We start from the raw sequence: 26,716 nt of genomic DNA, 5'->3' as shown, positions 1-26,716 counted from the left end.
TGTGATATAATTTACAATAATATTGTATTTTTAGGACCGAGTCAACGCCGAGTAGGCCTACTGCACGAACGTAGACTTTGCATATAGTCATTAAATTCTAACAACATAGGGCTATTTTGATAAATAATCTGGCAAGGGTGTTGTCCTAGGCTAGTTCACCAACAGCAAATTTATGTATTATAAAGGGCCACATTTTCCAAGTCTGTCATTTGAAAACTTTCCCTTTTGTTGTGTGCTAAAACCGCTGTATTGAATATTCACACCCAGGGTAGCTTAGTTTTCGAGTAGCCGTGTATCCGATCAGTCAGATGATTCCCCCCCCCCCCCCCCCCCCATTGCAATTTCAGCACGCTAATAAATGAAATGTTCCAAACAAAAACCTAAAACCATTTTTTTCTCTGTGCTCCTAAATCTTTTAGCTTAGGGGCACGAGTGCTCCTGAAAAAAAAAGTTAGCGTAGAGCCCTGCCCAAGAGGGACCCCCTGGTGACCCCCTAGGCTAGAGGTACCCCCTACAGGGACCCCCTAGTAGGACCCCCTAGGCTAGGGGGACCCCCTAGAAGGACCCCAAGACACACAGCCCTCAGGTCAGCCATGACGCTATGGGGTGAAGAGAACCTTCACCCCAGAACCTTCACACTATGATGGAAGCCCACCGTGGCTTCCACCCAGTGCTCCCAGCTGCAGCTCTTCCCTCTGTACTGGGAGTCGACAGTAACTTGGTCGGTGGTAATCAGGACCAGCATCTCTGTTTCCTCTGCTACAGGAAAAACAATCAATTATTTACGATGTCATTATCGCTACAGCTGTGTGCCTGTTTCAGAGAGAGAGAGAGAGAGAGAGAGAGAGAGCGCCTATTTTCACAAACACTGTTTGCAGAGTGATGGACAGTAGTGAGGTTACACCCTGCCCAGGTTACACCTGTTAGAGAACTCGTATCTAACCTGGTTGGACTAGTTAAAGAACACACCGACCAGACTAGTTGGAGACCACACTGACTAGTTATGTAACAGACATACTACAGTGCATTGCTACTTAACAGACGAGACAGCTACAGACATCCTCATGCCAGTACGGCATCTCTGCATTTATATGAGAGGGAGAGAGAGATTTTTGAGACATCTTGGGTAATGATATGGAAATATGGTAACGTATAATATATTTATGAAAGGTCTTTCCTTGGTTGTTTGTTATTCCGGTCTGTTGTGCACAGACTGACGGACGGGCTGAAGATAGAATGGGCGAGAAGAGAGGAAGGACTCCTCCTCTTCATCACACCTCCCTCCTCTTCTTCATTACTCGTCCCTCCTCCTCCCCCCTCCTCCTGATCACTCCTCCTGGGTATACAGCGAGGTGGCGGTAACCCACCAAACATAATAAACATTATAAATATATAAATATTATAAATATGCTACGCATGGTAGGACTGCAGACTCTAACCATCGGAGAGGGCGCACGGAATACAGACACGCTCAATATTTCATGGAATACTTTAGCACCGCTCAGTCGAGATGGATGGAAGGGCGGTGGCTTACAGCTATCATAACGCTGGTTCAAACCAGTCTGACACCACTTCATACAGAGACCGTTCAAACCGGTCTGACACCACTTCATACAGACCATTCAAACCGGTCTGACACCACTTCACACAGACAGTTCAAACCGGTCTCACACCACTTCATGAAGACTTTTTTTTAAACAGGTTTGACACCATTTCATACAGACAGTCAAGCCGGTCTCACATCATTACATACAGACCATTTTCAATCAGGTCTGATACCACTTCATACAGGCAGTTCATATCGGTCTCATACCACTTCATACAGACCATTTTTAAACACGTTTGACACCACTACATACAGACAATTAAAACAGGTGTGATACCACTTCTTACAGACAGTTTTTAAACAGGTCTGACACCAATTCATACAGACCGTACGGTTCCTTCCAGGTGGAGATAGGAGTAATGAAGAGTCACATCTCTAAGGTAAAGAATTACTTTAGCTCCTTGATCTATAGATCAAGACTGGAATCTCCTTCTAATACGCTCCTAGTAATGTATCTCGCTCTCACCCTCTCCCTCACCTTCTCCCTCAACCCCACCCTCACCCTCACCCTCACCCTCACTCTCACCCTCACTCTTGCTCTTGCTCTCGTCGTAGAGTTAGGGGGTCCGGGTAAGCGAGTGAGGGGTTTTCGGGTTAAGGGCCAGAGAAGAGGGTTAGGGCATTAGCTCAGTGTAAGACATCAGACTTTTCCCATTAAGGGAACGCACTCCACCCCTCTCAGAGCGGAGTTTATTCCGAACTGGACAGAGGTTAAGACAGGAGAGGAGGATGAGAGGAGGCAGATGAAAGAGGGTTTGTGAGGGAGATGAGAGCCAGCACAAGTGCCGCTGGGGCCCTTGTGATCACCAGCGTCTGTCAGATATTCAGGAAAATAAACAATAAGCAAAGGCTTCAGGAGCCTGGAAGCCCCGTGCTCCGCCAGGGGCCTGGAGCCATCTGATGCTGCCTGATATTAACTTTATATTAGCTCACCTCGGGCCCTGGTTGCCTTATTACAGCGCATTTAAACATTTAAATCTGTCTTCTAGGGGAATCGTCACACTTGGCTGTTTACTACTATCAGAGTGTGCTGTGTATTTAATACAATAACATAGTACTGCTCTATACTTTTGCTGTGTATTTATACAATAACACAGTACTGCTCTATACTTGTGCTGTGTATTTATACAATAACACAGTACTGCTCTATACTTGTGCTGTGTATTTATACTATAACACAGTACTGCTCTATACTTGTGCTGTGTATTTAATACAATAACACACTACTGCTCTATACTTGTGCTGTGTATTTATACTATAACACAGTACTGCTCTATATTTGTGCTCTTTATTTATACTATGCCAGAGTACTGCTCTATACTTGTACTTTGTATTTTATACTCTAACAGAGTACTGCTCTATACTTGTACTGTGTACTTTATACTATAACAGAGTATTGCTCTATACTTGTGCTGTGTATTTTATACTATAACAGAGTACTGCTCGATACCTGTACTTTGTACTTTATACTTTAACAAAGTACTGCTCTATACGTGTGCCGTGTAGATTATACTATAACAGAGTATTGCTCTATTGTTGTTAAATATGTGTAGTCTGCAACGTCAACAAAGTTTCTGTAAACTATCTGTCAACAAATTGGACCATTGATGTACTTTTTCCAAATCCAAACAATTGAAAACCAAATCTCAGTTCAGTGATGCCAATAATCCCATTTTAACGTGATTTTACCATGGATAAGGAGTTTATGTTGCAGCTGCTTTTATTAGGAAGTACATTTGGCTATCAGGTTATAAATATCAATGATTGTATCGATTACGGTATTAGATGGATGAATGTATAGATTAGGGTTTATGCAGATTAGATTAGGGTAGTAGGGTGAGAGTAGATGGATATAGGTTAGATTACGGTATCAGGTTGAGTGTAGATGGACATAAATTAGATTAGATTGGGGTAGTATGATAGTATGATTTGATTTGGGTATTAGGGTTAATGTAGATTTATACATAGATTAGATTAGGTTAGAGCATCAGAGTTAATGTAGATTGGAATAGATTAGATTAGATTAGGGTAGTAGGGTGAGTGTAGAAGGATATAGATTAGATTAGGGTATCAGAGTTAATGTAGATTGAAAAAGATTAGATTAGAATAGGGTATCGGAGTTAATATAGATGGACAGAGATTAGATAAGATTAGGATAGTAGGGTGAGTATAGATCCACTAATTGGTATCCCGTGCAGGATGTAGGGTTGGGCGACATCCGTCCGTTCCACTCGGCCGCCTCCCTCCTGAGCAGGGAAGGGGCCGGGGAGCCAGGTATGCTGGGGCAGCGAGTGTAGAGGAAGGGGGGAGGTTGTCAGTTTGAATCGGCTCAGGGCTGGAGTGTGTCAGGGTCCAAAGATAGAGATTCTGAAGGATGAGGCTAGTGACTCACCGTCACCATTAGCACTCTGCTAACTGAGGTCAGAGGTGACTCAAGATTTATTTTAGGGCGAGGATGGTGTGCTAATGCTAATGAGATATGCTAATGCACTGGCTGGTTGTTTGCCAGCATTTGTTGACGAGCTAGACGGAACATCGCTGGCATTTCGCTGCCATTTGATCGTCACACAGCCGTTTCCTCGCTGTTGAGTTGTGTAGCAATAAACACTAAATATCACTCAAACATGTGAGCTTCATTCATGGTCTGTCGGATTATCTGTCCGTCGTGTCCGATTACAGCAACCTAACACGCAGTAATTAACATTAACAATTACAACAACCTATCATGTATTTATTAACATTAACAATTCCATCAACCTATCATGTAGTTATTAACATTAACAATTACATCAACCTACATTGTAGCTATTAACATTAACAATTACATCAACCTACCAAGTAGTAATAAACATTAACCATTACATCAACCTAACATGCTGAAGGTATCACATGTAATCTAGTTAGGAACTTGGTTTAGTTATGACATGTAACCGGGAGTCTTCGGTTTAGTTATCACATGTAACGTGAAGTCTTTGGTTTAGATATCACATGTAACCTGGATTCTTTGGTTTAGTTATCACATGTAACCTGATTAGGAACATGCTTATCCTTTATTATTATTATTATTATTTATGTGAATCGCTTTGGATAAAGGCGTCTGATAAACGCCCTTTATGTAAATGTAGAACGTGGTTAAGATATAAAATAAACTTGGTTAGGAACATGGTTTAGTTATCACATGTAACCTGTAGAAGCAGGAGGAACATGAGATAAGGTACCCCTGTTTGTACTGTCCTGTATTTCTGTTGCCGAAGACAACAAAAGGGAATAACAAAATGTCTTCGGTAACACAAAGGTACACAACATGTCCTAGGGAGGAAGAACGTTAGGTTTGAGAAAAACATGAGGACTACCAGCAGGCACAGAGAGAGAGAGAGAGAGAGAGGAGGGAGAGATGAGAGGAGAGGGGAGAGAGCGAGCGAGAGAGGTGTGGACCTCTCTCTCTCTCTCTCTCTCTCTGTCCATATTGTCCATGATTTTTTTAGTTAATATAATTTGTGTTTGAAATTGTAAATAATTATACTTGAAGGAAATGCTTTTGTTTTGAGAATTCAAAACAAAAGTATTTAGTTAGTTATCACATGTAATAATAAATGACTCGTCCTTCAACATATATTTGTGTAAAAAAGAAGAAAATACTTAAAAATCCTATCAATTTAGATTAATATCGATTAGTTTCGAGATGAGAGGAGAGGGGAGAGAGCGAGCGAGAGAGGTGGGGACCTCTCTCTCTCTCTCTCTCTCTCTCTCTCTCTCTCTCTCTCTCTCTCTCTTCCCCCCCCCCCCTCTCTCCCCCTCACTCCTGTCTCCATCCCCTCAGCTCGGCATGGGACATGATGAATGTGTTGAAGGAGTTTCAGACCATGACAAAGCCATATTTGAATTGATTTATCTTCTGTGTGGTTCTTTCAATGGGGTTTCGTTACAGTGATGGCAGCTCCAAGACTGAGGCTGAGATATCGAAGCCAACTCTCGGATTGAGGCTGATATATGTAGGTTGCCTCTCGGATGAGGCTGAGATATTGAGGCCACCTCTAGGACTGAACCTGAAAGATGGCTGCCTCTAGGAGTAAAACTGCATCTCCTAGCTCTGAATCAAGCTAGCAGGCCTAGATCTGTCTCCAGCTAGCAGGCCTAGCTCTGTCTCCAGCTAGCTGGCTTAGCTCTCACTCCAGCTAGCAGGTCTAGCTCTGTCTCCTGCTTGCAGGCTTAGCCCTCACTCCAGCTAGCAGGCCTAGCTCTTGCTCTTGGCCAGTTAAGCGTCTGTTGAAACAGAGATCCCAGGTGACAAAGAGCACAAAGTAATGAGTTTGGAAGGCCAAGCTTTCTGGCAGCATTGCTCCAAATCCTTTTAGCTGAAGAGGGCTTGGCAGTTGTTCTGTCTCTCGCGATGGAGAGAAGGAGCCCAACTCGAGCTGCAGCTGTTTCGGGGCCGCTGCTGGTCTCTGTGTGTTCTGGCAGGAGGAGAGGATTTGTAACGGAGCTATCTAACTGATCACTGTCGCTCGGTCCAACTGGAGGCTTTAGCCCCAACTGACCCGCTGTGAACACGATAGGCCGCCTGGTTACACTATACTGGGTGGAGCTGGGTGGAGGACCTCCTCCTGGTGTCAGGAGGATACACTATACTGGGTGGAGGAGCTCCGGGTGAAGCTGGGTGGAGGACCTCCTCCTGGTGTCAGGAGGATACACTATGCTAGGTTGAGGAGCTTGTGGTGGTGTTGGGTGGGGGACCACCTTGTCTAGCTGGATGGGGGACCACCTTGTCTAGCTGTCTAGCTCCTCCAGCTTTGCCCTAGTTAATATTTCAGCAGAGCTGTTTCAGACAGTGCTGGCATCAGTTAAGATAGCGCTAACCTGAGCTGCCACAGCCCAAGAGACGCCTCTATCAGCGTCTCTGCTGCTTCTGAAGTATCTCCGTATCTGTAGTCTGACAGAGGAGACCACCATGTTTGTAGTCCGACCGAAGTGACCACCATGTTTGTAGTCCGAGGTTTGAAGCGCCTTTTTTATCTTGCGGATGCGGCTCTATCGACCAAACAACCGAAGCTCAGTAGATCCATGTAAATCGTTGTGTTTAGCACCCGCTTGATTTATCGACAGCCGTTGCGAGTTGCCCACCGACCTCCAACGTTATTTAACTCTGGGACAAATATCTCCTCTACACGATTCATCAGGAGCACAAAGGTGTTTTTTGGCACTCCCAGGGGCCTCCCTGCCAATCACCGAGCGTTGATTGGATTAGTGCCAGCTCCTTTGCCCGAGCTTCCGCTGAGCGATCAGAGATTAGACGAGTGTGAAGTTCACCTCCCTCTCTCAAAGACAGCTCGGTCCGGAGAGGAGCCTGACGCGGCGGCGGACTCGAGAGGAATGCCAACGAGGCCGTCGCTGTCGGCTGCTCCCAGGATGTGCCGGGAATGCAGGAACACCGCTGGGATCCCAGCGGGGCCGGTGACCGCGGGAGGAGGAATATAGAACACTGTACACTGAAATATTGAAGGGCGCTGTATGAGCCTTGGAGCACGGTGATCCTTAAAGGGTCCGGACATCTGGAGTTAGATGTCATTCTTATGTCCAGGATTCCAGATCCTTGTCCCTAACCCTACTTTATACCTTATAGGTGGAGCAGGGCATGTCTCTTTGTGTAGCATCGGGTAGGAGGTGGAGCAGGACATGTCCCTGGGTGTAGCATCAGGTTCTAGTAGGAGGTGGAGCAGGACATGTCCCTGGGTGTAGCATCAGGTTCTAGTAGGAGGTGGAGCAGGACATGTCCCTGGGTGTAGCATCAGGTTCTAGTAGGAGGTGGAGCAGGACATGTCTCTGGGTGTAGCATTGGTTCTAGTAGGAGGTGGACCAGGACATGTCTCCTGGTGTAGCATGAGGTTCTGGGAGGAGGTGGAGCAGGACATGTCCCTGGGTGTAGCATGAGGTTCTGGGAGGAGGTGGACCAGGACATGTCTCTGGGTGTAGCATGAGGTTCTTGGAGGAGGTGGAGCAGGACATGTCTCTAGGTGTAGAATCAGGTTCTGGGAGGTGGTGGAGCATGTCCTTGTGGTGTAGTATCAGGTTCTGGGAGGAGGTGGAGCATGTCCTTGGGTGTAGCATCAGGTGGAATAATGATCCATCTCCACCTCCGGTGGAGCAGGTTTCATCCCGGCTCTTTTAAGACTTGACAACATCTGAACAAACATTCTTCTCCTCTGATGAAAAGGAACTAGAACGCGAAGGCACTTCGAGGCATTTGAGAATCATTTTATCCCTTATTTTCCTTATGGTGTCATCATGAATAGTGTATTGTTGTGATAAATTACTGTACTTTATTGGTTGGTTGATGTGAGAGTTGAGGACCAATGGGAGAGGACATTTCCAGGGGACCATATCTCCTCCGAATGAATAATTTTGTACTTCTCAACCCCATCTGAATAAAGAGAAAGTGCAAAAGCCGACCAAATGAAATATAAAGTTTGCAATATGAGCTGTTCGTTTCAGATCAACACTTGGATGATTACAGCAGACAACAGAATCATCACTGGTGTTGTGACTTTTGGTAATACTAGAAATATTCATTGTTACAGTGGACTCTTTGATAATTTGAAAATAATTCTAGTCTATCTTTTCCAATGATCGTAGTTTATACTTAATATTGACTGTATTTTATACTTATAATAATGGCTGTAGTTTATCTTCAACGATGACTTTAGTCTATATTATTTACTAATGACCGTTAATATGTAATAATGATTGTACTGTACCAGTTCCTGTCTGTCCAACTGAACTATTATAGACATGGTCAGTACTGTAGCTTTAGCTAGTAGCTAGCTAAAACAGTGTTAGATAGCTAGCTAGCTCTGTGAACTGGCTAGTCAGCCTGTGTCTGTAGTTTATATATCCTGTTCCATCAAAGCCTGGTTCTGAATGATGGATGAGGTTATGTGTGCTGCAGCCCCCCCCCCCCGCCCCCACACCAGCTGCTGGGCTGGGAACTCCTCACCTGGTATCTTTGTTTCTGCAAGTGTCCAAATGAGGAGTTAGGAATGTGGAGTGGTCTCGCTGGTGATCACTTCACTGAGGCCTCCAAGTATCTGGTTAGTTAGGATTGATTAAAGGGTGAGGCTATTTGCACCCCTGGTACAATTATCAGTATGCTATTTGTACCCTGGTGCAATTAGAAGTGAATGCTATTTGTACCCTGGTACAATTATCAGTATATGCACAAAGAAATGTGTTCTATTAATTTATTTCACCAGTGCAAATATCAATGTGTATGCTATTTTCAACCCGGTGCATTTACCCTGGCATATTGATCACACAATGTAAAAAAATAAATAAGAACTGCTGCAGACAAATTAAACCTTAGAGAGGTTCTCTGAACGTTTTAAGTACAAATACTTTTTGTAAACACCCATTATTGCCTCGGATAGCATTGGGAATAGTTACGCTATTTTGCATTGTTAGCCTCCTCACCCGCTGTTTTACACAAGTAAAACAGCTTACTTTAACCTTTGACATATTGGCAGAATCAGATGTAGTGTGTTAGTATTCTCCAAGTCTTAGGGCTTGTCCTCAGAATATCAGGGAGGCACTGAATTTGAAACTTTATGACACAGGTGGTCTGGCCTACTGACAAGCGACGGGATCATAAAAGCGTGACAATTTGACAAAAGCGTAAATCTGACAAATTAGTTATCCGCCGTTTTACTCATCTAAACTATATTACGCTACAACTAAGAACTATGTAAATTAGGTATCTTGTTAGACTTCATGACATTTAACAAAAAAAATAGGCTATAGAATATATAAAATACATGAACCCCATTCATATAAAGTACACGAATGCCCGGGAATGTGCAAAGTACATGAATGCCCGGGAATGCGCACGCATGCGCGATGCCCATGCGCATGGCAAAGGGTGTATTTAGCTCAACTGTGTGGCCAAGGCTAAAAGTACCAGGGGTACGAATAGACAAATATTTAATGAAACCTGTTGCTATGTCTTAATCTAGGACTTAACATAGAACTGTCCCTAAACCTAGCCATATCCATAAACTTATGGATAGGATATCCCTTAATCTTATCAATATATCCCTTAACCTATACTTATGCCTTAACCTAGACTATCTATACCTGTCCCTAAACCTAGATATTTACCTTAACCAAGACTTTCTATACCTGTCCGTAAAGTAGGGCTGCTCGATTATGGGAAAAATCATAATCACGATTATTTTGGTCAATATTGATATCACGATTATTCAAACGATTATTTTTGAGTTTGAAAACATGCATTTATTGACACAATCAATTATGACATAGAAACACGTGTAAGTATCCAAAATAAAACCTTTTTTGTGTGTAAGTGTACTGTCTGCCACAACATTCTGAATCTAACATTTGATTTTTATAAAACATTTCATGAATACAATATATTCAGCCAAATGCACTGACGAGTGACTCGACTGAAATAATACATTCCCTATTTAATGTCTAGAGAACAACGGTCCCAGCATTTCTCCATAGCAAAGTTAAAAGTCACAAAGCCATAACAAACACATGGCTAATAAAAATCATATTGTTGTGAAACAGAAATACATATACAAGATGTACTTGGCAGTTCTGCCTTAAAGAACTCTTAGTTAAAGTCTGCTATAGGAGCTTGTTATCGTTCATCAAACTGTAACGTTACTGAAACTTTAATATTCCACACGGTAGGTCTACTCCAACATGTCTGTCAACAGTCGATGCTGCTGATTGGCGGTTCACTGGCATGTCCCGCCTCCTGCCAACGGCATACTTCCTGATGCAGCACGCCTGCCTGTTAGATTGTACTCCCTCTCGCCGCGTTGAATGCTTTCGCATGCGCGTCTCTTTCATAAACTTTCATAAACTCTCTAGGCCTAATGTAAAACGGAAAATGTCAAATTAATCGTTTGAACTCGATTATACGAGTTTGGAGATCGTTTGACCCCAAAATCGATATCGCGATCGAAATTCGATTAATTGCACAGCCCTACCGTAAAGCTAGAGCTACCCCTTAACCTAGACATTTCCCTAAACCTAGTCCTATCCATAGACTTAGATCTATCCTTTAATGTAGACATTTCCCTTAGTCTAGACCTGTCCCTTATCCTAGATCTCTTACTTAACCTATGTTTGTGTGTTTGAGTGAGTGTGTGTGTGGGTGTGTGCGGGTGAATATTTACATATGGGCATGTATTTTTACAGGGTATATATGGTATATGTGTGGGCGTGTGCATGTGTGTGCATGTCAAGATGAATGGACTGTGTTCCTCCTGACTGACGCCACACAGATCTACTTGTCCTTCGGTTGCCATAGAAACTACTGTTTTGATAACAACTAGTGCGGCAGTGGAAGTGTGTGAGGCGTCACGGCCCCTCTCTGTGGCTGTGTGGGTAAAATAACTCAGAACTCAGAGAGCGAACCTTTCATTTAGAAAGCCCTCCTCCCTAACTAGTAGACGGGTTAGAGAGCCCTCCTCCCTAACTAGTAGACAGGTTAGAGAGCCCTCCTCCCTAACTAGTAGACGGGTTAGAGAGCCCTCCTCCCTAACTAGTAGACGGGTTAGAGAGCCCTCCTCCCTAACTAGTAGACTGGTTAGAGAGCCCTCCTCCCTAACTAGTAGACGGGTTAGAGAGCCCTCCTCCCTAACTAGTAGACGGGTTAGAGAGCCCTCCTCCCTAACTAGTAGACGGGTTAGAGAGCCCTCCTCCCTAACTAGTAGACGGGTTAGAGAGCCCTCCTCCCTAACTAGTAGAAGGGTTAGAGAGCCCTCCTCCCAAACTAGTAGACAGTTTAGAGAGCCCTCCTCCCTAACTAGTAGACGGGTTAGAGAGCCCTCCTCCCTAACAAGTAGACGGGTTAGAGAGCCCTCCTCCCTAACTAGTAGACGGGTTAGAGAGTCCTCCTCCCAAACTAGTAGACGGTTTAGAGAGCCCTCCTCCCTAACTAGTAGACGGGTTAGAGAGCCCTCCTCCCTAACTAGTGGACCTGTTAGAAAGATGGAATCTTTCTAACAATCTGTCAGGTTAATATCATGACTTTAAAAGCATCTACTGACTTCCTTTAACAAATTAACGAGTCAAAATGTTGAGATGGACGGTATTTGTTGTACCAGGGCAGTATCTTTAGTGTCTTTTTCTTTCTTTCTTTTATGCTATGCCGACCCGCTTAGCACACGTTTCTCCATTTTCAATGTGAAATTGACCGTTGACCAAGCACTACGACATTAACGTTCCGTCACGTTATTTTTTTTTTAATGTGATGTATTTATTTTACAAATCAAAAACATTAAAATCCTTTTATGACCAAAGAATGAATTTTGAATTTTTTTAAATAAATAAAAAAATAATCTATCAGGGGCCGTGGACATGTGCCCACTTTGCCCATGCGGTAATCCGTCATTGCCAGCGGCCCTTTATAACGACGGCACTAGCTTAACGAAGATCTCACAGAGTCGCTCTGCCCCCTCTCAGTCCAGAACCCAATCTTTCTGAGTTCCACTGTGTTTGAGCAGTGCTGAACAGAGTGGCCCTTCAGCGGACGTGTGGGCAGACAGTGGCTCAGTGCTCAGAACACACATCGATGGGTGGGGCTGTGGTCATAGCTTCAGTTACTAGGTCTTAGATGCTACTCTAGCTATATATGCTACCACCCTATAGTGTGCTGTTTCTTAACACGCTGTATATTAGATGAGGATGATGCTACAGTTACAAGCTAGCAATAGCATGTAAAGATCTGACATACCGCTATTCAAGCTATTGCATGCTAATATCTTAGAATGTATGTTAGGTTACAGAGCAGTACAGACTGACAGGGATTATGAATATCTGAATTGGCTGCAGATGTTTTGGTGAGAAGGTTTACTTCACCACTGACCTTGGAGGAATCGGTGAAACCTGCGTCAGAGATGTCCTCCTCTCCTGGTTTATCAGCAGACAATACCCAGCTGACGTCAGCACCCCGCCGTGTGTGTGTGTGTGTGTGTGTGTGTGTGTGTGTGTGTGTGTGTGTGTGTGTGTGTGTGTGTGTGTGTGTGTGTGTGTGTGTGTGTGTGTGTGTGTGTGTGCGTGCGTGTGTGCTTCACCATCGGTAGAATCTGCTAAAGAGTTGTTGTTGTGGTGACAGCAGATTCTGCAGATTGGTTCATATTTTGACGACACAATAAGGATCAGTGCGTATGGGACAGGAGTTTCATAATGCTCTACAGAATACACTGGTATACAGCTTCATAACATGAAGCTCTAAGCTGTATCATACTTTAGCTATAGCTTGCTGAGATCTTAATGCAACTCTAGCTATATGCTACAACTTAATATTGTGCTGTTTCTTCATGCTGTATATTGGATGAGGATGTTGCTATAGCTACAAGCTAGAGAAGTATGCTAAGATCTTTCATGCCTATATAGCTTCATGCTAGCAAGGTATTGAATGCTAATATCTTAGCATGCTATGTATTGGAATCTGCTGCAAATACATCCAAACTATTATGTGCAAATATTTTAGGAGGCTAAATCAGCTATAAGAGTCTGCTGTGGTTACATGCTACACATTTAGCAAGCTATAGCTACATTGCAACATGCTATGTGTGTAAGGATGTGTGTATGCAACCATCGTGTGTGTGTGTGTGTGTGTGTGTGTGTTTTTGTGTGTGTTTTTGTGTGTGTGTGTGTGTGTGTGTTTCCTCATTGTTCCCAGTCAAAGAAGGTGGAATAATGAATCCATCTCTGGTTTCTGCTTATAGCGAGAGGAGGGACTTGTGTCACCATACGTTATCAAAAGATATTTCTAAGGCATTATTAAACGCTTTAAGTAGCTCCTTAAATGGCCATCCAAACTGCGGCCTTTCAGCCGTTGTGGAATCCAACGTCGATTCAAATCAATACGCGTTTACAGCCAGGGGCTGGCCTTGTGCGTGTGCATGAACATGTGTGTGTGTGTGTGTGTGTGTGTGTGTGTGTGTGTGTGTGTGTGTGTGTGTGTGTGTGTGTGTGTGTGTTTGTGTGTGCACGTGCGCGTGCCTACGCGTCTTTTCTGAAGTGCTCTGAATTTCGTTGTGTCAGCGATGTTCTCTCTGCTATACAGGGGGTGAAAACAGGGTGAGGCAAAGCTCTCTTCCTCTCTCTCTCTCTCTCTCTCTCTCTTCCTCTCACACTCTCTCTCCCTCTCGCTCCCTCCCTCTCTCTTCCTCTCTCTCTTCCTCTCTCTCTCTGTCGCTCTCTCTTCCTCCCTCTCTCTTCCTCTCTCTCTATATATGCATATATTTATATGCATAAAGACGGTCTTTGTCTCTCTCACTATCTATGTATAGTATGACTCTCTCTCTCTCTCTCTCTCTCTCTCACTCTCTCTCTCTCTTTTATTTTCTTCAATTATATAGTCTCTCTCTCTCTTCTCTTTAATTATGTAGTCTCTCTTTCTCTCTCTCTCGCTTCTCTCTCTCTCTCACTCACTCTATGTGACTCATATCTCTATCGTATGTATCTCTCCCTATCTCTCTTGTCGCTCCCCCCCTCCCTCTCTAACTATTCTGATGTGAACGTCCAGAGATATGTTGGGATGTCTCGCTCCCCGGTCCTGACAAGATAAGCTGGGGAACATTGCATATCACGCCACTATATTGTTTGATTCAGATTAGTAGAGATTTGAGCACATATCTCCTCGCCCGTGGAAACACCAAGGGAGGATTGTTTTGTGTTTAGGACCAGAAGTTGTGTTGGGTTGGATGTTTTATTCAGTGCGTCTTTGGTCTCAGAACCGCGGGTTGATTGATGGGAGATGTGATGAACATCGGAGGATTACAACACATTGTTCTGCTTCCTCTGTTCCACTGAGGATCAACAAACCATTCATCAACCAACACTGAACCCAGCCATTCATCAACAGCCTATTCATCAACCAACACTGAACCAAGCCATTCATCAACAACCCATTCATCAACCAACACTGAACCATTCATCAACCAACACTGAACCAATCATCAACCAACACTGAACCCAGCTATTCATCAACCAACATTGAACCCAGCCATTCATCAACAACCCATTCATCAACCAACACTGAACCATTCATCAACCAACACTGAACCCAGCCATTCATCAACCAACACTGAACCCAGCCATTCATCAACAACCCATTCATCAACCAACACTGAACCATTCATCAACCAACACTGAACCCAGCCATTCATCAACCAACACTGAACCCAGCCATTCATCAACAACCCATTCATCATCCAACACTGAACCATTCATCAACCAACACTGAACCAAGCCATTCATCAACCTACACTGAACCCAGCCATTCATCAACAACCCATTCATCAACCAACACTGAACCATTCATCAACCAACACTGAACCCAGCCATTCATCAACCAACACTGAACTCAGCCATTCATCAACAACCCATTCATCAACCCACACTGAACCATTCATCAACCAACACTGAACCCAGCCATTCATCAACCAACACTGAACTCAGCCGTTCATCAACAACCCATTCATCAACCCACACTGAACCATTCATCAACCAACACTGAACCCAGCCATTCATCGACCAACACTGAACCCAGCCATTCATCAACAACTTATTCATCAACCAACACTGAACCATTCATCAACAACCCATTCATCAACTAACACTGAACCCGTCCGGGTGTTCACAGATCAAACCCTGTATGCAGATCAATGGAGATGAAGGTTGGGGTTAGACACACATTTCAGCTAATAGGAGTGGTTAGACACATGGGTTTAGCAGGTTAGCTAGTAGGTAGGGTTAAGTCGTAGGTAGGGGTAGGTAGTAAGGTTTAGCAGCTGAGCTAGTAGGAAGGGTTAGGCAGTAAGGTTTAGTAAGTTAGCTAGTAGGTAGGGTTAGGCAGTAGGATTAGGCACTAGGTTTAGTAGGGTAGGCAGTAGATGGGGTTAGGCAGTAGGTTTACGAGGGTAGGCAGTATAGGTTTAGTCAGTAGGTAGGGTTAGGCAGTAGGTTTAGTAGGGTAGGTAGTAGATGGGGTTAGGCAGTAGGTTTACGAGGGTAGGCAGTAGGTAGGTTTACTCAGTAGGTAGGGTTAGGCACTTGGTTTAGTATGCCAGGCAGTAGGTTTAGTAGGCTTAGGCAGTAGTTTTTTTAGGGTAGGTAGTAGATAGGGTAACTAGTACGTAGAATTAGGCAGTGGGTTTAGTAGGGTAGGCAGTAGGCAGGGGTTAGGCAGTAGGTTTACGAGGGTAGATATTAGGTAGGGTTAGGTAGTGGGTTTAGTAAGTTAGCTAGTAGGTAGGGTTAAGCAGTAGGTTTAGTAGGGTAGGTAGAATTAGGCAGTGAGTTTAGTAGGGTAGGCAGTAGGTAGGGTAAGGCAGTAGGTTTAGTAGGATAGATAGTAGGTAGGATTAGGCAGTGGGTTTAGTAGGGTAGGCAGTAGGTAGGGTTAAGCAATAGGTTTAGTAGGGTAGGCAGTAGGTAGGGTTAGGCAGTAGGTTTACGAGGGTAGATAGTAGGTGGGGTTAGGCAGTAATTCCTCCAGCATGCGGCGGACTGCTCCAGGAGCTGATTAATGGTTCCCGGGGGAACAGGACAATGTGTTTACTACAACACTTTGATGCTGTTTACAATGTGGAGGTGGTGCATTGGACCAGCCTGCTGCACACTCTGGGGTTTAATTAGAGCGCTAACGAGATAGTGGCCCGGCCTCACCCTCACCGCTATGGCAGACACACTCAGCACTTCAATTATTTTCATAGTTTTGTTCAACAGGTTTTTCTTTCATCGGATTGTGCCTCATTCATCACATTTCTTTATTGGAACTTATTTTATATTTTTCACCTAGTGCTAGTTCGTTAGCGTACTGTTGGTAGCTTAGTGCTAGTTGATTTGTGTACTGTTGGTAGCTTAGCGCTAGTTCATTTGTGTACTGTTGGTAGCTTAGTGATAGTAGCTTAGCGTACTGTAGGTAGGTTAGTGCTAGTTCCATAGCGTATTGTAGGTAGCTTAGTGCTAGTTATTTAGCGTACTGTTTGCAGCCTAGTGCTAGTAGCTTAGCATACTGTTGGTAGTTGAGTGCTAGTAGCTCAGTACTACTAGCTTAGAGCTGTATCACTTTAAGGAAACAGGCTAAACATACCCCACCCACCATGACCTCATCACCATGAGCTCATCACCATGAGCTCATCACCAGGCTAAACATGACCTCATCACCATGACCTCATCACCATGACCTCATCACCAGGATAAACATGACCTCATCACCAGGACCAATCAGATCCCAGGTTTAGAGGTCATTGGGGTCAGAGTTATCTGCCCAAGAGAAGAAGACCAAACGTAAACATGGGTCCACAATGAGCATACATCAACGATGGACACTTTGGAAGGGAACAGAACCTCTCACATCACATCAGGTATATATTTCAGCGTTACGGCCGCAATCAGCCAGCGGCCGTTCCAGAGCTCCTCTCGTCTCCATCACCATGGCGATCGAAGGCCAATAAGGAGCGGACATCTTTGTGACCGTGTCCCCCGGGAGTGACTGTGAAAGTGGCCATCTTGACTCCTCCCTGGGGGACCCTCCCCCCTCCGCTATGCCCCGCCCCTCTCTTTCCCCCTGACCCCGCTCAGCCACGCTCTGCTCTGATTGGCCCTTCACAGGTGTACTACGGTCTGGGCCGCCGTCCATTCTGATTCGTATCGTTTGATTCTGATCATCCTCATCATCATCATCATCATCATCATCATCATCCTCATCATCAACATCATCAATCTTCATCGTCTACCGTTCTGCATCCATTCTGCTTCTTTCTTACCATGGAAACCTAACATCTGTAAAACCCTGCTGTATTCTTGATGTTGATAATATTTTTACAACATCATCAACATGTTGTTAATGTTGTCAAAACATTTTCAACATTAACCACATGTTGATAATGTTGTTCAAACATCATCCACATTAACAGCACATTACGTAGTGACATAAGGTGCTGTTTGTGGACATAATATAGAAGTAAAAGAAACAAATGTAGAAATAGCAAGAGAGACGTTATAATTAAAACAGTAAATGGCATTTGTGTTAATAAAGAGTGCCAGTGGAAGGGTTCTAGATCTACCGTGTAGCTCACGATAGATTTATGGCGCTTATCTGAGAATAGAATCACCTTCCTGGGAGAATATAGCCTACAGCCGTAATGGAACGGTAACAGTGTTATTGTAGGGCAAAGGTTGCGATATTGATTAGTTGAAGAGATAACAATCAAGTGGTCTATGGTTCTCTCATGACCCGAGACAGAGAAAATAACAGGTTCCTCTACAGCGGGGGCTGGTGCCTTCATGAATAATTCCAAAAGTGTCCTTAAAACTGACGCCGCAACGACTGTCAGGAATAGTGTAGCTCAGCACATGATGTCTTAGAACAGACTCGTCGTTTAGCAGGTCACAGAAGAACAGAGAGGAGAGAGGAGGGGATGAGGGAGGAGGAGAGGAGGGGAGGATGGAGGAGGTAGGAGGGAATTGGAGAGGAGGGGAGGAGGTGAGACACATGTGATTAACACATTCTGTTCCCGTTTTGACTATCTTGATAAAACATTATTATGTGGTAATACAGTTTTATTTAAAGTCTGCAGTATTTAGAAGTCTGTCTTGAATATCTTGTTAAAACATTATCATGCCATAACACAGGTCTATGTTCAATCTGAGGTCTGTACTCTATAGAGTCTGTCTTGTTAAAACTTTACCATATGCAGGTAATTAATGTACGCACTTAATGTACGCACTTATTGTATGTTGTACGTCCTAGCACTTAAAAAATAGTACTTAGCATTGTGTAGCATATCCTAGCTATCTTTGTTGTATACGGGGAATGGGTTAACCCGGTTCTATGAACATCCTTACTGTACCGACAGCGATATATTGTTGTTTATCTTCTTCTGACAATTTACTAATCGTAAGTCGCTTGTGATAAAAGTGTCTGCTAAATGCCCTGAATGTAAATGTAAAGGAGGTCTACGTTAGATCTAAGGGCTATGGTCTATAGACTCTCTAGTCTAGAGTCTTGTTAAACATAACCAAGCCGTTACACAGGTCTGTGTTCAGTCTATCGAGTCTGCCTCAGTAATGACTCTCATCCATATGTGCATTCTTACGTCCACAGATTGCAGCATTTCATTTTGTTCACTCCAAACAAACAGACAATGCTGGCCTATTTGTGTGTTTGTCATGAGGAGGAAGGCTGGGCTGCGAGGCAGCAGCCCTACTCATCGCCTGCAGCTCGTGGTGATTCAGTAGTGTGACTTGTTAGGCTGAGGTCCCGGCTCTACATTGTTCTGAACTGTGTCTATTCCAGGAACGACTGGCATTTACACAAACTAGTTCCATTAGAGCACTCGGTGATGAGAAAGATGATGGTGAGCAGAGCTGATAGCAAACACAATGGAAAACTTAAGTTTGGACGCAGGAAACACCACGACTCATAACGATAGGATTGGATGTTCATGTTCTTATATTGTAACATTATTAGCGGATAATACTTAATGGTATTGTCCCCGTAGTTGTTTGATGCATTAGTGATTAGTCGTATTCATATAATCATGGATTGTTTTATAGATGCATCGTACAGTTCATCAGCATAATGTTACTGAACAGGCTCATTAATATAAATTACCAAATGAATAGCTTGTAGGTGTAGGAACTCTGCACGGCTTCTGTTGTAAGAAATGTGAAAGGGCTAGAGTAAGGATTCTTAGGCTTAGGGTTCTTGGGTCTGGGTACCAAGGTAAGGGTACTTGGGTTAGGGTTCTTGTGGTACTACGGTTGGGATATTTAGGGTTAGGGTTCTTGTGGTACTGCGGTTAGTGTAATTAGGGTTAGGGTTCTTGTGGTACTGCGGCTAGGGTATATCGGGTTAGGGTTCTTGTGATACTGCAGTTATGGTATATCGGGTTAGGGTTCTTGTGGTACTGCGGTTAGGGTATTTAGGGTTAGGGTTCTTGTGGTACTACGGTTAGGGTATTAAGGGTTAGGATTCTTGTGGTACTACGGTTAGGGTATTTAGGGTTAGGGTTCTTGTGGTACTACGGTTAGGGTATTAAGGGTTAGGGTTCTTGTGGTACTACGGTTAGGGTATTAAGGGTTAGGGTTCTTGTGGTACTACGGTTAGGGTATTTAGGGTTAGGGTTCTTGTGGTACTACGGTTAGGGTATTAAGGGTTAGGGTTCTTGTGGTACTACGGTTTGGGTATTAAGGGTTAGGGTTCTTGTGGTACTACAGTTAGGGTATTAAGGGTTAGGGTTCTTGTGGTACTACGGTTAGGGTATTAAGGGTTAGGGTTCTTGTGGTACTACGGTTAGGGTATTTAGGGTTAGGGTTCTTGTGGTACTACGGTTAGGGTATTAAGGGTTAGGGTTCTTGTGGTACTACGGTTAGGGTATTAAGGGTTAGGGTTCTTGTGGTACTACGGTTAGGGTATTAAGGGTTAGGGTTCTTGTGGTACTACGGTTAGGGCATTTCGGGTTAGGGATCTTGTGGTACTACGGTTAGGGTATTAAGGTTTACGGTTCTTGTGGTACTACGGTTAGGGTATTTAGGGTTAGTTGCCATAGGGTGTTGTCAGAAATATCAAAGGAGCGTCAGAGTTAATCAAGCGGCGTCTGCTGTAATTAGTGGGCTTAGTTGCGTGGATGAGTTGGTTTGGGCACTGTGTGCTGAAGCAGAAGGCCGCCGCTGGCCTCGGGCACTCTTCTGTTTCGCTGCTCCACAGATTTATGCTCACATTGATCCCTATTAGGCCCACTGGTCCTCACTGCTCCTTCTGGCCAGTGCAACCCTGAGAGCAGGATTTACAATTAACAATTCTGCTTATGATGAGGGCAAAAACATGTTTTAGTTTAGTCGTTATTGTTATCATAATTCATGCAAAGCCCTGAGACTTCACAGTATCCCGCTCCGCTCCTCAGTGATCGAACCTCCACGTCTGCCACAGCCGGCTCAGGGATTAATTCAATACATGACAGTTTAATAGCTTTATCTTGCAATTATGCTGGTGACAATTACTCATCGACAGAATTAAACCATTTGAAGACTCACACAATGATTACAATTCCATTGTGTGTGTGTCATAGCATGTTGTACAGGGTCCTACCATGTTGAATAGACCTTCTGCCATTTTCTTGAGCACCCAATCATGTTCTAGAGTGTCCTACCTTGTTTCAGAGCACCCTACCTTGTCTACCGGGTATTGCTCCTGTGTGTGGAAGCTGTTCTCCCACAGCGTTCTCTCCACTCACTCTCCCCTCTCTCTTTATTGACATGACTTTGTTCAATACCGGTCCATGAAGCCTCTGCAGGGAGTTATAGGAGGAAAGGGTCTTGTTTGTTCCCATTGATTTGTAAATTACCTTGTAAAGGCAACAGTCAACAGTCAACAATATGTGGATCAAAAACACTTCATTCCAAAAGTCGATTGGATTTCTCCCATGGATCAGCTGCCTGTGATCAGCCATAGGTTGTCTGTGATAATCCGTGTTTCCACACCGCCTCAGCACACAGGCCGTGAGCAGGCTGCTGAGAGAGTTGCTGAGTCAGGATCCATTAGGCGTTATCTGTCCTCCCAGGGCCGCGGTGCTGATGAGGACCTTCCCGAGGAGGAGGGAAGGCTTAGAGGGGCTGCTCTGCATATCTTAACAAACCATTTCATTCACCAGGTTGACTCTGCTTTGTGCTTCTTTCAAACACAAGCTCCATTGAAGAGACGTCTCACAGATACGATACATACCTTTGTTTACAAAGGTGTTTGTTTAGACTATTCATTGTGAGAAACCATGATGCATTTATGTCTATTATTGATTATTGTAAAATATGAAGGTTTTAATTTGAGCTCCATGCTGATAAGCCTGCAAGTGTAAAGGTTAATAGGGCTTGAAGGGGTTAGTATGTTCAGGGTTAGCATAGTAAAGCTAAGTATGGTTAGGGTAAGCATGCTTTGGGTCAGTATGGTTGGGTTAGTAGGGTTGGGTAAGTATGGTTAGGGTTAGTATGTTCAGGGTTAGCATAGTAAGGCTAATTATGGTTAGGGTAAGCATGGTTTGGGTCAGAATGGTTGGGTTAGTAGGGTTGGGTTAGTATGGTTAGGGTTAGTATGGTAAGGGTTAGCATAGTAAGGCTAATTTTGGTTAGGGTAAGCATGGTTTGGGTCAGTATGGTTGGGTTAGTCAGGTTGGGTTAGTAGGGTTTGGTTAGTAGGGTTAGGGTAAGCATGGTTTGGGTTAGTAGGGTTGGGTTAGTCAGGTTGGGTTAGTAGGGTTTGGTTAGTAGGGTTATGCTAGTATGCTTGGGTTTAGTAGGGTTGGGCTTAGTAGGGTTGGGTTAGTAGGGTAGGGGTTAGTAGGATTGGGTTAGTAAGGGTTAGCATGTTTTGGGTTAGGGGTCCCCCTCAAATCTTTGACAGAAAGACATTTAGTCGAATCCGTCTTCAATCGTCTAATCACCATGTCATGTTGCTTGTGTAGCAACGGGATATTCCATGAGGAAGATGGGGTGTTGCATGGTACCACAGTATAGTAGCGGCGGGATGTTCCATGAGGAAGATGGGGGTGTTGGATGATACTACAGCGTACTCAGTCTCTCGAGGAGATCCTCCAAGATTTCTGTGTGCAATTCTCTGTTATGTTTTGTTTCGCTTTCAATAAACGTCCTTATTGTTAGTTTAATAACCCCTTTGTGTAATGGCAGTGGCTGTATCCAATCCTTTGATTTCCTAAGTAGAGCACATTCTAGACCGCAAGTCTGGCAGAATACAACATATGAGGAAAAAACTTCCAGAGTTTGGCAGCCTTTCAAAAATATTAAAGATGGTTCCAAAAAAAGTCAACTTCAAAGTGTGCCAACAGCAGCTGTTGTTTCGTACACTGCCGGTGAGATGGCTCTCTCTGTTGTAGCTCAGTAGTCCATGTTCGCTGTTCTGATAAATTGACGCTGTGTTGATGTGTCAAACGCTTGTACAGTCTCTTTATTGATGGGGTTGTGTCACGATGGGAATATCGTTATCAGACAGAGCTCTCCGCCTGCACATAGACTGCCCACTGAATTCAGATTGTTTCTATAAACCACAGTGTATTATATTTTCATACGATATTGTATACAAGTATAGATATTGGACAGAAAATATAGGCTACTATGAAGTTGCTTTTATTTTCTGTCCAATTGGATGCAGATGCTGACATAAAAGCACATATTTTTTTCATATTGTAAATTAGTTTGTGGAGGCAGTCATTTCTCGCTGTGTCTGGCCTGGAGACAGCCGTGGAGAACCCCACTGACTGATCATATTCAAAGAGGAACATCAGATTAAACCATGCAGACACCGCTAACACTTTCTCTCCAGGTGTCCAGGACACCCCTAGTTGGGTTATTAGGGTGGGGATGATATGGTTAGGGATAGTAGGGTAAAGAGTTAGTATTGTAATGGTAAGTAGGGTTAGTCTTAGGGGGGTATGTGTTAAAAGAGTTAGGTTATAAGTAGGGTAAGGGCTGTGGTTATAGGGTAGGATTTGTAGGGCTGGGGTTAGTAGGGTTAGGTGATATGTAGGGTTATCATTAGGTCTCTGGTCATTTTAAACATAAAACTGTGTATCAGCTCTAACCCTGTCTCCTGATCTCTCTGCAGAGCCGTGACAGGGTGGACTTCGACCGGAGTCATGATGGCCTCATGCTGGCCCCTGTTCCTGGGTCTGGCCCTGCTGGCGGTCCTGCTCGGTGCCGCTCGGGGCTGTCCATCCCGCTGCGAGTGCTCCGCCCAGAGCAAGGGGGTGGTCTGCCACCGCAAGCGCATGCCAAGCATCCCAGACGGCATCCCCATCGAGACTCGGCTCCTGGACCTCAGCAAGAACAAGCTGACCATGATCAACCCCGACGACTTTTCTGCCTTCCCCGGTCTGGAGGAGCTGGACCTGAGCGGGAACATCGTGAGCTACGTGGAGCCGGGCGCCTTCAACGCTCTGTTCACCATGCACACGCTCAGCCTCAAGAGCAACCGCATCAAGCTGATCCCCCTGGGAGTGTTCACAGGATTGACCAACCTCACAAGGCTGGACATCAGCGATAACAAGATAGTGATCCTGTTGGATTACATGTTCCAGGACCTGCACAACCTGAGGTTCCTGGAGGTGGGGGACAACGACCTGGTTTACATTTCTCACCGTGCATTCAGCGGACTCTCCAGCCTGGAGATACTGACTCTGGAGCGGTGCAACCTGAGCGTGGTGCCCACGGAGGCGCTGTCCCACCTGCACAACCTGGTGAGCCTCCACCTGAGGCACCTCGGCATCAGCTCCCTGCACCCGTACTCCTTCAAGAAGCTGTTCCGCCTGCAGCACCTAGAGATCGACAATTGGCCCTCCCTGGACCTGGTCCCGGTCAACTCCCTGCATGGCCTCAACCTGACCACCCTCTTCATTACCAACACCAACCTGTCCGCCTTCCCCTCCCAGGCGCTGAAGCACCTGCCCTTCCTGACGCACCTCAACCTGTCCTTCAACCGCATCCGCCACATCGAGGCGGGGATGCTGCTGGAGCTGGTGCGGCTGCGGGAGCTGCACCTGGTGGGGGCGCAGCTGTCCAGCATCGAGCCCCACGCCTTCCAGGGCCTCCGCTGGCTCCGGATCCTCAACGTGTCCCACAACCACCTGGACACCCTGGAGAAGGGTGTGTTCCAGGCGCCCGAGGCCTTGGAGGTGCTGCTGATCGACCACAACCCCCTGGTGTGCGACTGCCGGCTCATGTGGCTCCTCCAGAAGCGTCAGTTCGTGTTCTTCGGCGAGGCGCAGCCGGAGTGCAGCACACCAGAGGGGATCCGCGGCCGCGCCTTCAAGGAGTTCAAGGAGATGCTGCTGTCCTACTATGTGACGTGCACCAAGCCCAAGATCCGGGAGAACCGGACGCAGACGGTGACGGTGGACGAGGGCCAGCAGGCCCTGCTGCGCTGTACGGCCGAAGGGACCCCACGGCCCACCGTGTCCTGGCTGTCGCCGAGGAGACGCCTGCTCACCAGCAAAAGCCACGGGAGGGTCCGCGTCCACGGCAACGGGACGCTGGAGATCGTGTCGGCGGAGGTACAGGACAGCGGCGTGTACCTCTGCCTGGCGTCCAACACAGCGGGGAACGACTCCCTGATGACCTCGCTGGCGGTGAAGAGCTTAGGGTCGCTCTACGCCAACAGGACCCAGTACCACGCCGACACCGGCAATGCCACCGGCAACGGCACCGCCAACATCACCCTGGGCTTGGACCTTAAGACTATCCTGGTGTCGACGGCCATGGGCTGCTTCACCTTCCTTGGGGTAGTGTTGTTCTGCTTCCTGCTCCTGTTTGTGTGGAGCCGGGGCAAAGGGAAGCATAAAAACAACATTGACGTGGAGTATGTTCCGCGCTCCAAGTCCAACGGGACCAACGTGGATTCGGCCGACGCACAGGCCGGGCCACGCCGCTTCAACATGAAGATGATGTAACCGCTTTTTTAGAGACGGGAATCCAGAGGACATTCAGATGCCGGAGAAGATTATGTATTTTTATTGTAGACGGGATGGAGCGCCCTCCTGGCGTCGGGAGCGATGAGGGGCGAGGAAGGGGATTGCGTGATCTTGTGATTCCCGAAATGCATTAAAGTTGACATGTGTTCTCGCGTCGTTGCCAGAGCGACAACTTCTTCAATTTATGGAAGGGGCGACGGACATCCGCACCACAAATACTGAAAGTAAAGGACCTCCTGCTTTTGGGAATGTATTAAAAAAAGAAGGCAAACAATCACGGCCGTTTGGGGCCCCAGACTTGGCTGAACCGTGTACAGTGAACATTTGTATCCAAGCTATTACTCGACCTTAGTCTTGCTCCATGCTTCTTCTCTCACTCTGCAGAGCCACGCCCATCCCTCCCTATGTTCGGTACTTTGCACATGTGTACCCCTGCTTCATTGTGTCCATGTTCGTACGTATCCATCCTGAAGAACAACTCATAGCAATACTCATAGGATGTGTAATCCTGGAGCTTCAAGCAGACCTGGAGCAGGAAGGCTTCTGTGGGGGACCATCAGATATGAAACCTGTTCCTCGATTGACTCCACATTATGGTATATTTATATTTATATATATTATTATTAAATATACAAATATTTTATTTATCAAACATTCAGAAGGTTTCCGAACGGAGTCCTTGATCGATACGTGGGCGGGGCGAGCGTTTGAAACCTCCGCCATGTTGGACCAGGTAGCCGGTCTCTGAGAGGAAGTGGGTATGGCCGAGGAACCAATCAGCTGTCCTGTCTCATTGTGTCTCCTTCCATTCTTTTGATCATGCTTGGCGCCATTTTAAAGTGACTATCATATTTTCCCCCGTAACAAAGTTGTGGTAGGTTCCCATTTTGTTGTAAAGTCATTTAGATTCTGAAAAGTTAAAAAGTAAACAAAAAATCAGATGTATGTGAAATAAATGAAAATGTATTTGTACCATTGAGTTGTTTACAATGTTTAATAATACAGATCTTCTCCTCTGGTGGCTCTCTCTGGTGGCTCTCTCTGGTGGCTCTCTCTGGGATCTCTCTCTGGTCTCTCTCTGGTCCTATGTCTGTCTCTGGTCTCTTTATGTTCTCTCTGGTATCTTGTCTCTCTTTTGTCTCTCTTCATCGTCTCTCTCTATGGTCTCTCTCAGGCCCTATGTCTGTCTCTTGTCTCTCCATGGGCTCTCTTGTCTCTCTCTCTTTTGTTTCTCTCTCTGCGCTCCCATTATGGTCTCTCTTGCCCTGATCCCTCCCTATGGTCTCTCTTTCTGGTCCCTTTCTGGTCCCCCTCTCTCTTTGGTCTCTCTATGTGGTCACTCTCTTCGGTCTCTCTATGTGGTCTCTCTTTGGTCTCTCTCCGCTCTCTCTTTGATCCCTGGTCTATCACTCTGTATTCTCTCTCAGCTATCCTACTGGGATAGAGAGAGAAGGAGACAGTGAGAGAGAGTGTTAGGAGACAGAGGCGAGGGAGAGAGAGAGAGTGTTAGGAGACGGAGGAGAGGGAGAGAGAGGGAGAGAGAGAGAGTGTTAGGAGACAGAGGAGAGGAAGAGAGAGAGAGAGTGTTAGGAGA

General features: G+C 45.4%; 1 protein-coding gene across 1 annotated transcript in view; it reads left to right on the top strand.

Annotated features, from left to right (window-relative positions):
* Positions 1-26,094, top strand: part of lingo2 (leucine rich repeat and Ig domain containing 2) — an 81,034-nt gene extending 54,940 nt beyond the window's left edge. Inside the window, exon 4 of the mRNA XM_030368938.1 lies at positions 23,262-26,094. Within this exon, the coding sequence (XP_030224798.1) occupies positions 23,293-25,101 (1,809 nt within the window). The 5' untranslated portion in view covers positions 23,262-23,292 and the 3' untranslated portion in view covers positions 25,102-26,094. The remainder of the gene's footprint in view (positions 1-23,261) is intronic.
* The last annotated feature ends 622 nt before the right edge of the window (positions 26,095-26,716 follow it).

This window comes from Gadus morhua, chromosome 10 (assembly GCF_902167405.1).
Source record: "Gadus morhua chromosome 10, gadMor3.0, whole genome shotgun sequence".
Taxonomy (NCBI): domain Eukaryota; kingdom Metazoa; phylum Chordata; class Actinopteri; order Gadiformes; family Gadidae; genus Gadus; species Gadus morhua.
The sequence above is the reverse complement of the archived record's forward strand: the minus strand, read 5'-3'. Positions and strand labels throughout refer to the sequence as shown.